Raw genomic sequence first — 13,923 nt, forward strand, 5'->3', positions numbered from 1 at the left:
TATTATTATTATTATTATTATTATTATTATTATTATTATCATTAGCTTGTTTCCCTACAGGTTGGGCAAATTTTACAGAAAGGAACATCCAAGAGCAAAAAGCAAAATATGTGTTGGTTAGTCATTTTAAGCCCATTTCTCCTTTTAGCTAGTAGAGCTGGATGTGGAAAGGAAGAAGCAACAAGATAAGGTTGGGGACGGAAAGGTATTTTAGCCTACTCTTTAATACAAATCATTAGGTGCATGTCTGCTTATTGGTGAGCCAGATCAAAATATGATAGTTTATAATATTTTTATTAAAGATTTTTTTTTCAAATAATAAAAGACAAATCTAAAATGACAAAATAGAAGAATAAGAAATAAAGAATGGAGGAAAAAGTACAAGAAACAACAACAACAACAACAAAAAGAAATAGAAAAAAGAAAAATAACCGAGAGAACAAAAGTCAGAAAAGGAGACTTCCAACCTTCTTTACAATAGAAATTAACAAACTTATTGTCCAACTTGCTTCTTTAGTTTTACAAAAAATCCTTCAACCCCCTTTTTAGTCCTTTTTCAGTTATCATATCCATAAATTATCACTTCATTTTTCTCTATTTTCAGCAAAGAATCTGTAAGGGGTTTCCAGTCTTTTAAAAAACTATTTTTAGCCATGACCACACAAGTCAGTTTTGACATTTCTTACAATCCCAACATCTTCACAGCCCATTCCTCCATTTTGCATTTCCACCATTCCCCTATTGCTATGCATAAAATAGTCTGGTTGTTTTTTTCTAATTGGTTATCCATAAGTCCCAATAAGAAAAGTCCTGAGTTCTTTTCAACATTAATCTTTAAGATTTTTTTTGTATCATTGTACTGTATGTATTCGCATCAAGAATTTTATAGCTTTTTTCCAAGTCCACATTGCAGGGCAAAATATTTCTTTGTGTTTTTTCCCATTTCCAACATTGCTTATACATCTTTGATAGTTTTTCCAAAAGTACATTATTTTATACAAATTCTGTCTTCAATTATAAAGTGGTATGAATTTCATCCCATTTATTCTCTCCCATTTGTCCTTTTGTATGTTATATTCATAGTCCATTTTATCATACAGTTCTTAACTTGTTCTTCAGTTTCATGCCTTAATAAAAGCTTATACATTTTTTGCAATTGCACATTCATCATTTGCACTTAACTAATTTTCAAATTCTTGATTAATTGCGATCACTTTTTTGTCTATACTAAAGCTTTCTCTTAATTGTGCATATAAGAAAGCTATATCCCTCTGCAGTCAATAATTCTCTTGACTTAAGTTTTCCCTCTTCCTGTATAAATAGGAATCTTAATAAGCAATCCATTTCTCTCTCTCTCTGCCATTTCTTTTTTATTAGATGCTTCCTCAGACCATAAAGGTATGATAACTTATTGCACTTTGAACAAACTGTAAATTTCAAAACACTACCTGTATAATGGCTCATTCTTCTGCTTGAAAATTACACAAAAAATGGGTTCTAAATGAAACTGAAGTCTAATTTTAACATAATGCAGTACTGTCCTTGGTTTTAAAGCACATACTGCATAAAATTACTCCTATTATTAGATGTGAAACTATTTTTTCCTGTATTATCAACATATGATATAAAAATAATTATTTAGATTTATCTTAGATTAATGGAAGGGAAGAAGAAACAGTATTTTTAAAAGGCTTATAAAACATCAAGCTTAAATGAATTCTTGCACATGTTCTTTAAATATTAGCACTGGTTGCTTAGCTTGAAAAAATACACAGCTGGGAGAAAAGAAAATAGGGCATATCAGGAAACAATGTTTTGTGATGTAATTTTCTTCAAAAAGCTCTTCCTTTTTTCTTTGTGAAATCCAAAAACCATGATAATGGGAATAACAGTAATAATAACAACAACAATATATAAAGAAGTAATATGATTTTATCAAGTCAGCTTCTGGTTGGGATTTTGATAGGCCTTTTTGACTCAATTATGCAATTTGATCTGTCATGTCAATAAATGGTGAGTTAGCCAGGATGCCAAATTTGACTAGTTTTTCAATCACATGCTTTGAAGATGATGTAAGCATGTTTTTCTATTTTACCAGGAAGAAAATGTGTAACTCCAAATGGAAAAAGCCAAATATGGCAATAGATTAGCCTGCAGTCATGTCCTAAAATGGGTTTTTTGATTGAGATTAATAAAGGCACTCTTCAGACAGGATAGACCACATTGTTAATGCAAAAATTCCTTAAATGTATCCACTACTGGACAGTTGGGACTAGGAGGGAACCCACTATGCTTTGGAAAGCTAAGAAAACATCCAATTCATGGCATTTTCCCTCCACAAAAATGAGCTAAGTCAGCAGGTCAGTATGTGAAGAATTTCAGAGCTGGATGAATAGACCAATAGACACAAGATACATTCATGTCACTTCATCTCAGAAGCTGCAGGATTATTCTGCATATTGATGGGAGGGTCTGTTATCCATTTGTATTGCTAGTATAAAATCCTACAATTTCAACAGTCTGATGTTACAGCTACATGGTTTGATGATGGTGGTGTAAAGAGGGAGGGAGGGAGGGAGAGAGAGAGGGAGAGAGAGATATTCTCTTTCAATACATGAAACCCCCTGCTCAGGCAGGAAACCCTATATTCTGTACCATTTCAGACAAATGGTTGTCCAATCTCTTCTTTAAAACCTGCAGTGTTGGAGCACCCACAACTTCTGGAGGCAAGTTGTTCCACTGATTAATTGTTCACTGATTAATTATTCTGTCAGGAAATTTCTCCTTAGTTCTAGGTTGGTTCTCTCCTTCAGTATCCCTCAGTTAAGGTCTTCTTCTGATTCAATTTAGGAAGTTTAGAAACACACACACACACACACACAAATAGGTGACACACAGCTCCTGCTGGGTGCCAAAGAATGTAGGACAAAGAGAAATGTTTCCCTTGTCATGTTACTCACCTTCCCTCTACTGCAGGAATCAGGCGGGATAAAATTCTTATTATTGACTCTTCACCTTGAAAACTACAATAGCTATTTGTTTATGTAGGCATATGAGCAATTTGAAAATATTTTATATTTTTTAATGTTCCAGGAATTAGGAAAAGGAATTAGGTATTTACCCTCTCCCGCTTTCTGCATTTTAATGTATTAATTCAAGGAAGACTGCTTATTATTATTTAACAAAATGAAAATCATCTACCCTTTTCAAGAAAGTTATTTTAAAAAATGTTGGTAGGTTCTTAGTACTTTTTCCTAAGCACTTTTGAAGAGAGAAGCAGAGTGGAAATTTGTTTTCTCTAATCCTGTCAAAACCACCCAGAGATTAGTTATTGGTTTCTTGTCTTTTGCCAGCAAATGCACTTTCATTTCAGACAGCAGGACACCATGCACTACAAGATCAGTCACAATAATGAATATATCATCTTTATTGCCTGAAATCACATTTTAGAAGTTTTTAAAGGTATTTCGCAATAGTACTGTGCAATGGATAAGCTTCCAAAGAATATCACATCTGAGAAGCAATCTTCTGAAAATAACATAATTTAGATGGGTAACCTGTGACTTTCCAGCTATTGCTCCTCCCAGCCACCCCAGCCCATATCACCAAAGGTAGAGCTCTTGGGAATGGAAGCTCAATTATTCCTGGATCTTTTCAGGTTATCAGGTCCTGTATATATAAACACAGATAGCAGTGATTCAACAAGTTGTCATCTGGAAGATCCTTTCTTACTTCTGAGACTCACTCTAGATGCTCTTCAGAGTTACTAGGGGGGGGAGGCATTGATCTTGCAAAATAATAATTCCATCTATAAGAGTCATGGTAGTGCAGTGGTTAGAATGCAGTATTGCAGACTAATTCTGCCAGCTGCCAGCAGTTCAATTCTCATAGGCTCAAGGTTGACTCAGCCTTCCATCCTTTGGTAAAATGAGGACCTAGATTGTTGGGGGCAATTTGTTGACTCCCTAAACTGCTTAGAGAGGGCTGTAAAAGCACTATGAAGCGGTATATAAGTCTAAGTGCTATTGCTATTGCTATATAATTACATATTGATGTTCTGTCCAGAAATCAGCATGCATATCTTTAAACTCCAGATAGCTTATGAACTTCTGGAAATGCATTATGATTTATTGCCATATTCTAAAATAAATTCTGTGTGTGTGTTTATGTTTGTGTGTGTGTGTGTCCTTAGTGGCATGAGTAAGAATATTACTGTGGGTTAGGAACTCCTGACTAAAGTTTACACATCAGATTCTAGGACTAGGTTCACACAGCCTTCTGAAACAACACTCCCCCAAAGATTCACAGCCTCAGCACTACTTGCCTTCAAGGAAACATTGAAGACCTTGTTCTTTTCACAGAAATTAGGCTGGGCCATTAAAGGAATCAACCAGCAAAGTTCTATTAGGTGGAATTGTATCACTGTAGGAATTCCATTTTAACTGTTATATTGTTTTTATCCCATATTAGCTGCCCAGAGTCCTATACCAATGGGTGACTATGAAGGTTTAAACGATAAATTATAAACAACCAACTAGGCTAAAATGAAGTTGGTAATTAATAGCTTACATGCTATGAGTGCCAGCCTTTGTTTAGTATACTGGATGAGTCAAAGCTTGAATATAATTTTTTGTTTAGACATATAATCATATGGTGTCCCAACATAAGAATTATATTTTGTTATCCTAGGTTGGCAGTTGTATGAAGCTATCGCAGCAGGCACAGCAAAAACAAAACAAAACACCAAAATCAAATGTACAGTATTTAAACTGAATGATAATTATGATTACAGTTCTGTGTGCTAACTTTAGGGCAAAGTTTATTCAGTGGAATTTACTTTTGAGTAAACTACACAAAACATTGCACTATTTATACTGCAAACCAGTAGTCAGTATATGTATCTGCAATGTGCTTGCTGCTGTTGTCTGAATTTTGGATTTTTTTTCCTACCTGCTGTGGATTACATCATAGCATTCAGTATATATTCATATAAAAGTGTGAGAAAGAATGATATGAACACTTATATGCACAATCGCTTGACATGTAAATGCAAATTGAATATGTAGGCACAGACGCAAACACATTCATCCCAAGTGGATTTGCAAAATGTCTTACAAGTATGTACGGTACTTGTTCATGAATAATAAAGACTGATTTTTATGTCGTTGCTTCCCTCTAGTGGAAAATCATTAAAGTAGGACTATGTTCATAGGCTTTTCCTGAAACGATTGTTAATGCCATGAATCCTGCATTAACAGGGACTATGGTATAAGGAAAATCATCAATGGCTCACTTAGAAGCTGTAAAGGAAACTAGTGGGACTTATAACAGAGCATCCTTCTGCCTTTTTATCCATTCCAGTCTTTCTCTTCCTGTTTTTTGAAGCTCCACTGAGGCCCCAGGCTCTTAATTATTTTAGTTTAATGAGATCCCTCAAGCCTGTGGATATTCCCTCTTGGTCCCATGCACTGGATCAGCATTCTCAAATTGAGTTTCTTATTGGTTTACATAAAATGCAGTAAACCCCAAGCATTCATTCATTTATCTCCTTTCTATCATTAGCCTGAAATCACGAATAAGCAAGATAGGGTATGAATGCAGATATGCACAATATGACCTAGTGATGCTGTAATAATTTTTTTGATATGTGAAAATAATTACTTTGTGAATATGGGATTCTGACTTAGTTGGAATTGGGAATCATACCAGGATTTTTCTTTTTTTGGGAGGGGGGAAGGGGATATTATGTCTCATAATTAGTCATGTTTGCTCTAAGGAAACATTATAGATAAGCAAATTTATGAATACATTCAGGACTTAACGATCAATGTCTTAAACCAATATCTCTGGAAAATACATTGGCTGTAAGATACACGATGTAGCTCTCACCCACCTGTCTACTCTGCCTGCCAGTTTGAAATTTATATACAGATAAATCTTAAGATGCTTCCTTTCTGCCTAATCCCGATGAAACAGGTACACAGGAAACAAAAAGATGGTTTTATTATACCGTTGTGTTTTCCCTACAAAAATATAAAATATATACTTAGTACAACATATTATACTAACACAAGTGTTTTACTCAAGTTTGTAATTTAGTATATTACTATGTCTTAGAACAATTAGATTCATGCTACATATTTTTTTCTCTGTATATTGCACATGCATCTGTTTCCTAATAACTAAAGTGTCACGTTTCTGATAAACAAGACCAAACAAATCAGAACTCCGAGGCCTGAAACTTCCTCAAAGAACATGTTTATTGGTTACATAGTATCAGCACAGTCAAAAGTGAAACCAAGTCTGAAATTCTCTTCAAAGAAAGACAATATTACAAAGTTGAGCTTCCCACCCCAAGCTATGCAATCAGCTATGTTCCCCAATAGAATAGTTTGGCGGGCTTTCTAATCAAATACTCATGCCCCCATCTAACTGACAGAAATGACCTTGGTTCCCACAGGACAGTAAAATGTTTAGACTAGCGGAAATCCTCCACACCCCCTCCCATTCCTGTGGCAACCTAGAATGAGCAAAATGGCTGCAGCCAGGTTCATTGTAGAGTTGACATAAAGGGGAGGAACTGAACTTCCTTGTCTCTCACTTAACCAAAATCAAATGCAAAACAATCCAAATTTTAAAGAAAATGACATCAACCCATATATAATATCTTGCTTTTCTAGAGGTTTCTAAAATTATTCCTGTTTCCATCATCTCATACATTTGCTTAAGGCTGCACTCCTATAGATTTAATAGTGATTACTCTAGAACACTGTAGACTTAGAGAATAGATACATAGTTTATGCTCCAAGATTCTTTCCCCCCCCCGCAGAAAACATATATTAGACACATATATTTAAAGATACATATTTAGATATATGTTGTTTAAACAAAAGTAGAAATAGGATTTAGGAGATTCTATTACCATGCCTTCAGCTTCCTAATCTGGAGGAGAAGGATACAAATATTATTCTGTGTATCACAGCAGTAAGGAGTGAATCTATATCATCCCACTCTATATTATTTAGACATAAAAATAACTTGTTTTATATAACGAATACTTGCACAGCATTTCACTGTCAGATTATTGTGCAGCCACAACAGTATCTTTCTGGATAGTCCAGGGCATAAACTTTGTTCTCTGTTCCATAGATATAATAAATATATGATTTTGCAGCATATCGATAATGGACTTCAGTCACAGGAATTAGCTCTATGGTCTGCCGCTGAGAAAAGAAAAGAAAATATCATTGTCATCAGATATAATAGAGTTCTCATGCACTCTACTAGCTACTGGAAATTCTATTTCTTGTTTTATTAAAATATATGCATACTTTGGGCATGCCCAATTAGCATCTCATGAATATTATTTTAGTTCAGCTTTCTGACACACTAATGTGGACTCTAGAGTTGTGTGCATGTTTTAAACACCTTTTAGCTTAATGTAGAATAAAAACAATGAAATCTACTGTGTGCCACAATAGAACCCAGAAATAAAATAGATAATGTTAATGTGTTTTGAGTTTTCTCTCTCTTTCTCTCTATTATTTTACACACACATATATATAGAAAATATTGTAAGAAATAAGTGGATTGTGGACTATGAAATTATTCCCTTTACATTTAATATATTGGGTATAATTTGGGGGGAAACACTGTAGCTTGTATGCATACAATAAATGTATGAGGGTCTTTCTATTAAGGGATTTGGCAAACTATACCTATGTCTACTAAATGTGCCATTTGCCGGATAAAAAGAAGACCAAATGTGGATTTGTGGACTCTGACTTCTAAAGCCATTATATAAAAGACTCAACAAAATTTATAAAATGCATATCATATATTTTAGTTTCCTGGGTTATTGAAGCACAGATCAGAACTAGAAAATATTTAATAACTGTTCCTTTAAACTGAGATTATTATTGAATGTGTTCCCATATATAAGCATGATGAATTTGACACCCCTTCCACAATCTAAAATACCACATAAGAGTGCTGATTGTGTGACTTACATAGAAAATTGGTTGAGTCTCACAGCAAATAAACAACTAATACAATCAGAATGTTTATCCTCCCAAAAACATTGTTTTATTGGGTTGGAGGCTATATGTGATGGGCAATGTTATCTACATTACATATTTAATCTGTGTAGATATAAAAAATATTTTATAAGTTCAGCAGGAGAATTTGCATTTTTCTACCATATGATGTGAAAGAAACATGCCTTACAGAAGGCATATATTTTGCGATGAAGTTGCGTCTTTACTAGATAATCATCTTATTCACAGGGATAAAAGAAGCAAGAAGGATAAATGTAGATCAATAGTTGAAAAATTTACTGCCATTGTTTAGGTGTCTAATCATTACAACTGCCTGATTCTCCTAGTGCCATCCTTAAATGTCAGAAGTTCTGGAAGATGCAAAAATTTAGCTCTCTCCCAAGCTACTGACATCTTTATCATTCCACAACTCAGACAAATTCAACCTAGCTTTCACATAGTTTCAACTTACCAAATAAGTATTCACTTCCCACTATCTCAGAACCTATGAGAGTTTTGTTTATTTTATTTATGCATTTATTGAACTTTTATAGTGCCCATCTACCCTACAAGGTGACCCTGGGTGAATTACAAGTTATAAAATAAGTAAAAACATTACAATATTAAACCATTAAAACTGCACAATTAAAGTATGGTTTAAAAAAGTACTGAAACTGAAACTAAGAGAACTAAGAGATGGGCAGGACTGGATGAGGTCTTCTTACCCTATCAGCCACCTCCAATGGTGAGCACTGTCCTCTGGGCATCAGGCAACCCACAAGCCAGCTTTTAACATCCTTCTGTGTGTTAAAGGGTGGGGACAATTCTCACCTCTGGCAGTAGAATGTTTCACAGGGATGGGGCCACAGCAGAAAAGGCTCTTCTCCCTGACCCCACCTGCTTCAATTCCTTAGCAGATGGGATCCATAGCAGGCCTCTTCCACTGGCTTGAGTGGGATGAGTGTGTCCCATTTGGGAGAGACAGATCCTCACATACCCTGGACCCAACCATATAGGGCCTTAAAGGTAACAACGAACACCTTGAATTGGATCCAGAAGCAAACCATAACCAATGCAACTCACACAGTAACAGTGTTATGTGTGCAGTCTTAGGAGCTCCCAGAACTATGCATTCTGCACCAGCTGCAATTTCCAAATACTCTTCAAATATCACACTCCCCACATAGAGATCAATGCCACCCCTTTTCTCTGGTCAGAGGTTGGTACAAGACAGATTACAGATAGAATGACATCACTGTCCTTACCCAACCGAGTCTGGGTTGGGTATGGGATATTTTCCTGTCATGGATGGATGAACTCTTATTATAGATAGATCTAGAGTTGACCTGTAACATTTTGAAGCAAGGAATTCTGACAATCTGATGACCTACACTAGGTCCCAGAAAGGAGCTACCTGCTCAGAAGCAGAGATAAGTGGATCTCCATTTATATGGAACAATTTACCTATTAGTCCCCAGTTCACTTTCCTTACTGAGTACTACTAGGATAGAGTTGCTATGCTGCCTTGGTTGCATGTTTAATGTATCTCTTCTCCAATGACCACAGCACTGCTGACTTGTAATGCTAATATGTTCAGGTTCATCTCTCCAACCAAGACAGCCTCTCTTATAGGAGCAGGAGCAACAAGCCAGAAACAGACCTAACTGGACACAAGTCTTGGCTCTCCCAAGCAGTTTTACTATTGTGTCCTGGTCACTTTTCTACTATTCCTCCAGTTCCAACCTCTCAGTCCCGCTTCCATGTTCTTCTAGTCCAGTGGTTCTCAACCTTTTTAATGCCGTGACCCCAACCGGTCGTAAGTCGAGGACTAAACCGGTCGTAAGTTGAGGACTAAACCAGTCGTAAGTCAAGGACTACCCAACCGGTCGTAAGTCGAGGACTTTCCCTGCCCGGGAGCGCCGTGCATGCGTGGTTCTGCCCCCTGCGCCGGCCGAGGCATAGCTGGCAAGCGGCAGAGACGGAGCAGGCCGACCACCAGCTGGCCCAGCCCAAGGGAGGTAAGGCACCCTCCGGAAAAGGGGGGAAAAATGGCGGACAAAAAAAATGGCAGACAGCCTTGCTTGGCGACCCCCATGAAATGATCGATCAACCCCAAATGGGGTCCCGACCCACAGGTTGAGAACCACTGTTCTAGTCCATCTCTGGTGGGGAGAGGGCAGTAATGTGCCCTTAGTTCCAGGATCTATCCACTTTCCGATCCTTATAGGCAGCACTAATATTCCTCCAATACTCATTCTAAACTTTCCTGTATTAGAAGCAGAAATTTTATTAAAACTATTTGCACCCTGACTTCATGTTCAGGGGGAAAAGAAAGGCAAGTGATGTTTACAAGAGAGAGTGGCAAGGGTTGAGAGAAATTGGGAAATTGAGAGTACATATTCCCTTTGGTTCAATTTTCTGCTTAGAAAACATTTTATTTTGGTTTTTTTTCATCTTTATATACATTCCCAACAGACAGAGAAAATACATTTCTTAAGAGGAAGAGTACTTCGCACTTGAAAAGGCTGGTGTCAGAGACACTTTTAAAGCTGCTTGCTTTTATTTATCCTTTCCTTGGCATGAGCAAACCCTTTCCATTAAGTGAAAAACAAGCTCAGCGAAAGCAAAGTGAACGAATAAAAATGATTCAGTATGCCATAATTCCAGAGATATTCTGCTCGTACCATCAGTGCTAGCTAGTGACATCCATAGCAGACTTCTGCCCTGAGTCCTGGCAATTTTAGCAACACAAAAAGCATTTCAAAGCTGTGGGAGTCCTTTAAAGCAGGGCTCTTCAAACTTGGCAATTTTAGGAATTGTGGACTTCAACTTCCAGATTTCCTCAGCTAGTCATGCTGGATGGGCAATTCTGGGAGTTGAAGTCCACAAGTCATAAAAGGGCCAAGTTTGAAGACCCCTGGTCTATGCCTTTCAACAGAGATACAGTAGTTTTATATACAATGCAAACTCGTGCCTGTTGTTCGTGTCTTCTCTCTCTGCTTTTGTTTGCCTTTTGTCCTATCTCACAGTCTTACAGTTGCCAGGTTTGGAGAGCCCTGCTTTAAGGATAAACCAAAATCCTTTGGCTGTAAGATTACAGATAAACCAAAATCCTGAAGTAAGATTACAGAGTTTTACAGAGGTTTCTTCCCAAATAAGAGTGACAGGAGTGCGGTTTTTGAAATTCAGATTTTCCCTCAAATACATCTTATTTGCACTGGCACCAACAGAAGTGTTCAAAAAAGACAAAAAGTGGCACTAGTGCAATGGAAGCCTCACCTCTTTGACACATGTGTCAATGTCATGCGCGTGTACAAAGGGCTTCAGTTGTGTTTCCACAACCACCCTCCTGGTTTTATTGGCACTATACCCTGAAGATGCCAGAGTTAACAGAAGCAGAACAGAGAACTCTTATCCATATCCTAGCTGCAGCTTCAAGATTGCTCTAAATTTAGTGGTGGGATTCAGCCGGTTTGCACTGGTTTGGTAGAACCGGTAGCTAAATTTTGTTGAGTTTGGAGAATCGGCTGAACCTATGCTGCTTCTGGAAGTCCATTCTAGGCCTCAGAGGCCTAGAGGAGTTCTCCCAGGCCTAGAACGGCCCACCAAAAGTGTGTGGATGTCACTTCTGGAGGTCCGTTCTAGGCCTGGTGGAGGCCTCCCAGGTGGGGTTTCCAGCTGGCAAGCCCAGGGTCTTAACTGCTGAGCCATTATGTCACTCATATGATAAATATAAATTCATCCAGTCATTGACTGTAATCTGGATCATACAATATAATGTATCAACTCCTCATTTTTAGAGCACAAAGATTTTTCAAAACTAGATAATGAACTCACAGCCTAATCCATTCCTTAAAAGCAGGAGAGTGACTTTATTTCCAGTCACATAGGATTATCCTCTTTGCCGTTCCTCAAAGCTTCTCTAATCTTTAGTACTTCCATCAATCCTCCTCTTGAGAAAAGGACAATAAATAGAAAAGGCTTCCCTACCCATCACATCCTTTAACCATTATATTCACATAGAGGCTTTGGTAGGTTTCTAAACATTTAACAGTAATTGATTATTGCAGCGAATATCTTGAAGCTCACTCATATCTCCTCCTGAGTAAATGTGAAGACTGGCTGTGTGAAAGACAGAATCAAGAAAGGTGGAACTACATAAATGGTGGCTAGGGATTACAGGAGCAATGTGTAAATATACTAAGCCTTGTTTGCACTAGTAAATGACTTCTATTTGTGTTACATTCAAGCATCTTCTTTTCAAGTCTAAACTACTACAACACAAATAAAAATAAAATCTTCTTCAGCTCCAGATTTATTTTTGGTACTGTTATTGACATTATCCATGCATTTTTCTTTTTAGAAATTGTTCAGAAATGGTTTGCCTCTGTAATACATATGAAGCAAGTTCATGGCCAGCATGGGGGGGGGGGGGAGAAGGGTAAATCAGAGAAATTGGTACACCAGAGAAGGAGCCCTGGTAGTGCAATGGTTAAACTGCAGTATTGCAAGGAAACTGTGCCCACAGGCAGGAGTTCAATCCTGATAGGATTCAAGGTTGACTCAGCCTTCCATCCTTCTGAGGTCAGTAAAATGAACCAGATTGGTGGGAGCAATAGGCAAATAATGCTTACATTGTAAACTGCTCAGAGAGTGCCGCACTATGAGGCAGTATATAAACCTAAATGCTATTGCTAATTTAAAGACATGGGATAAAGAAAATAAACCCATTTGTTATATTTTTCCATAACCGTCTATCCTTGCAACCCATCCTCACTCCACCATGTCCATATGTGGTTCTCTTTTTATAGGAGCCTTTTTTTTAGGATCTCTTCCCAACTATGATTGCCCCAGTCTCCCTTTTCCTCTTACTATTCACTCTTCCTTCCTATATTTGTTTCGCAATTTGATCTTCACTCATTTTCTCCCTATGGCCAAACACCTTAACATCCTTCTTTCCTGTCAGTCACTCATTTGTACATTCAGTGGTGATACATATATAATGTACATTTTTCAACCTCCCAGTCCTTCTGAATCTGAATAAGGTCAACCAGGTGTCATCACCTGCTGAGACATGAGAATATAATAGAGAAAATATAGGAACTTTGGTTTTAATATAATGTTAGAGCAATGGAAAAATATGTGGACTAAAGGATGAAATTCACATTGAATTATAAGTTTAAGGCGAATTTCTATAAAATGATATACTGGTCATATTTAACTCCAGATAAATTATCAAAGATGTATAAAAGGTGTTTTGAATGTTTGTTGCAATGCAAGCATAAGGAGGGCAATTTTTAATTACATGTGGTGGACATGTGACAAGGCAAAGAAATATTGGGAACAGTTTTCTTCTAGGACTAGTAGATTAAAAAATGGGAGAAAAAATTGAACTGCATTGCTATATATGTTGATAGCTGTAAGAATTCTATATGCCTGGACATGGAAAGAAGCATTAATTCCCATATTGGAGGAATGGATTGAAAAGTTGATGGAACTGGCAGTTATGGCAAAGCTGGCTGCATTAATTAGGGACAAGAATGCAAATAATTTTGGAGTTACAGGAGTCCTCAACTTATAATTACAATTAATCCCCAAATTTCCAGTGCTAAGCAAGACAGTTGTTATGTGAATGTCTATGGAGATTCTCAGTCATTTAGGTCATGGTTGTCCCAAATGTGCTTTTTCAAGAGGCAACTGGACTCTCTTCTTGGATGAGAAATGAAACATCTTCAAAGAAAAACAAGAAAGTCCAGTTGTCTCTTGAAAAAAATACCTTTGGGACAGTTGAGTTTTGCCCCATTTTACGCCTGATCTTGCCTTCAGTGTTAAATGAATTACTGCCATCATCATTAAGTTAGGAACATGGTTGTTCAGTAAATCTGGC

At 37.1% G+C, this 13,923-nt stretch overlaps 1 protein-coding gene across 1 annotated transcript in view; it reads right to left on the reverse strand.

The window, feature by feature from the left end:
- Window positions 1-6,478: 6,478 nt before the first annotated feature.
- Window positions 6,479-13,923, reverse strand: part of LOC107296099 (protein SSUH2 homolog) — a 33,775-nt gene continuing 26,330 nt past the window's right edge. The window contains exon 10 of the mRNA XM_015825443.1: window positions 6,479-7,223. Coding sequence (XP_015680929.1) covers window positions 7,077-7,223 — 147 coding nt within the window. The 3' untranslated portion in view covers window positions 6,479-7,076. The remainder of the gene's footprint in view (window positions 7,224-13,923) is intronic.

This window comes from Protobothrops mucrosquamatus, unplaced genomic scaffold (assembly GCF_001527695.2).
Source record: "Protobothrops mucrosquamatus isolate PMUCROS unplaced genomic scaffold, P.Mucros_1.0 scaffold2639, whole genome shotgun sequence".
Classification (NCBI taxonomy): Eukaryota; Metazoa; Chordata; class Lepidosauria; order Squamata; family Viperidae; genus Protobothrops; species Protobothrops mucrosquamatus.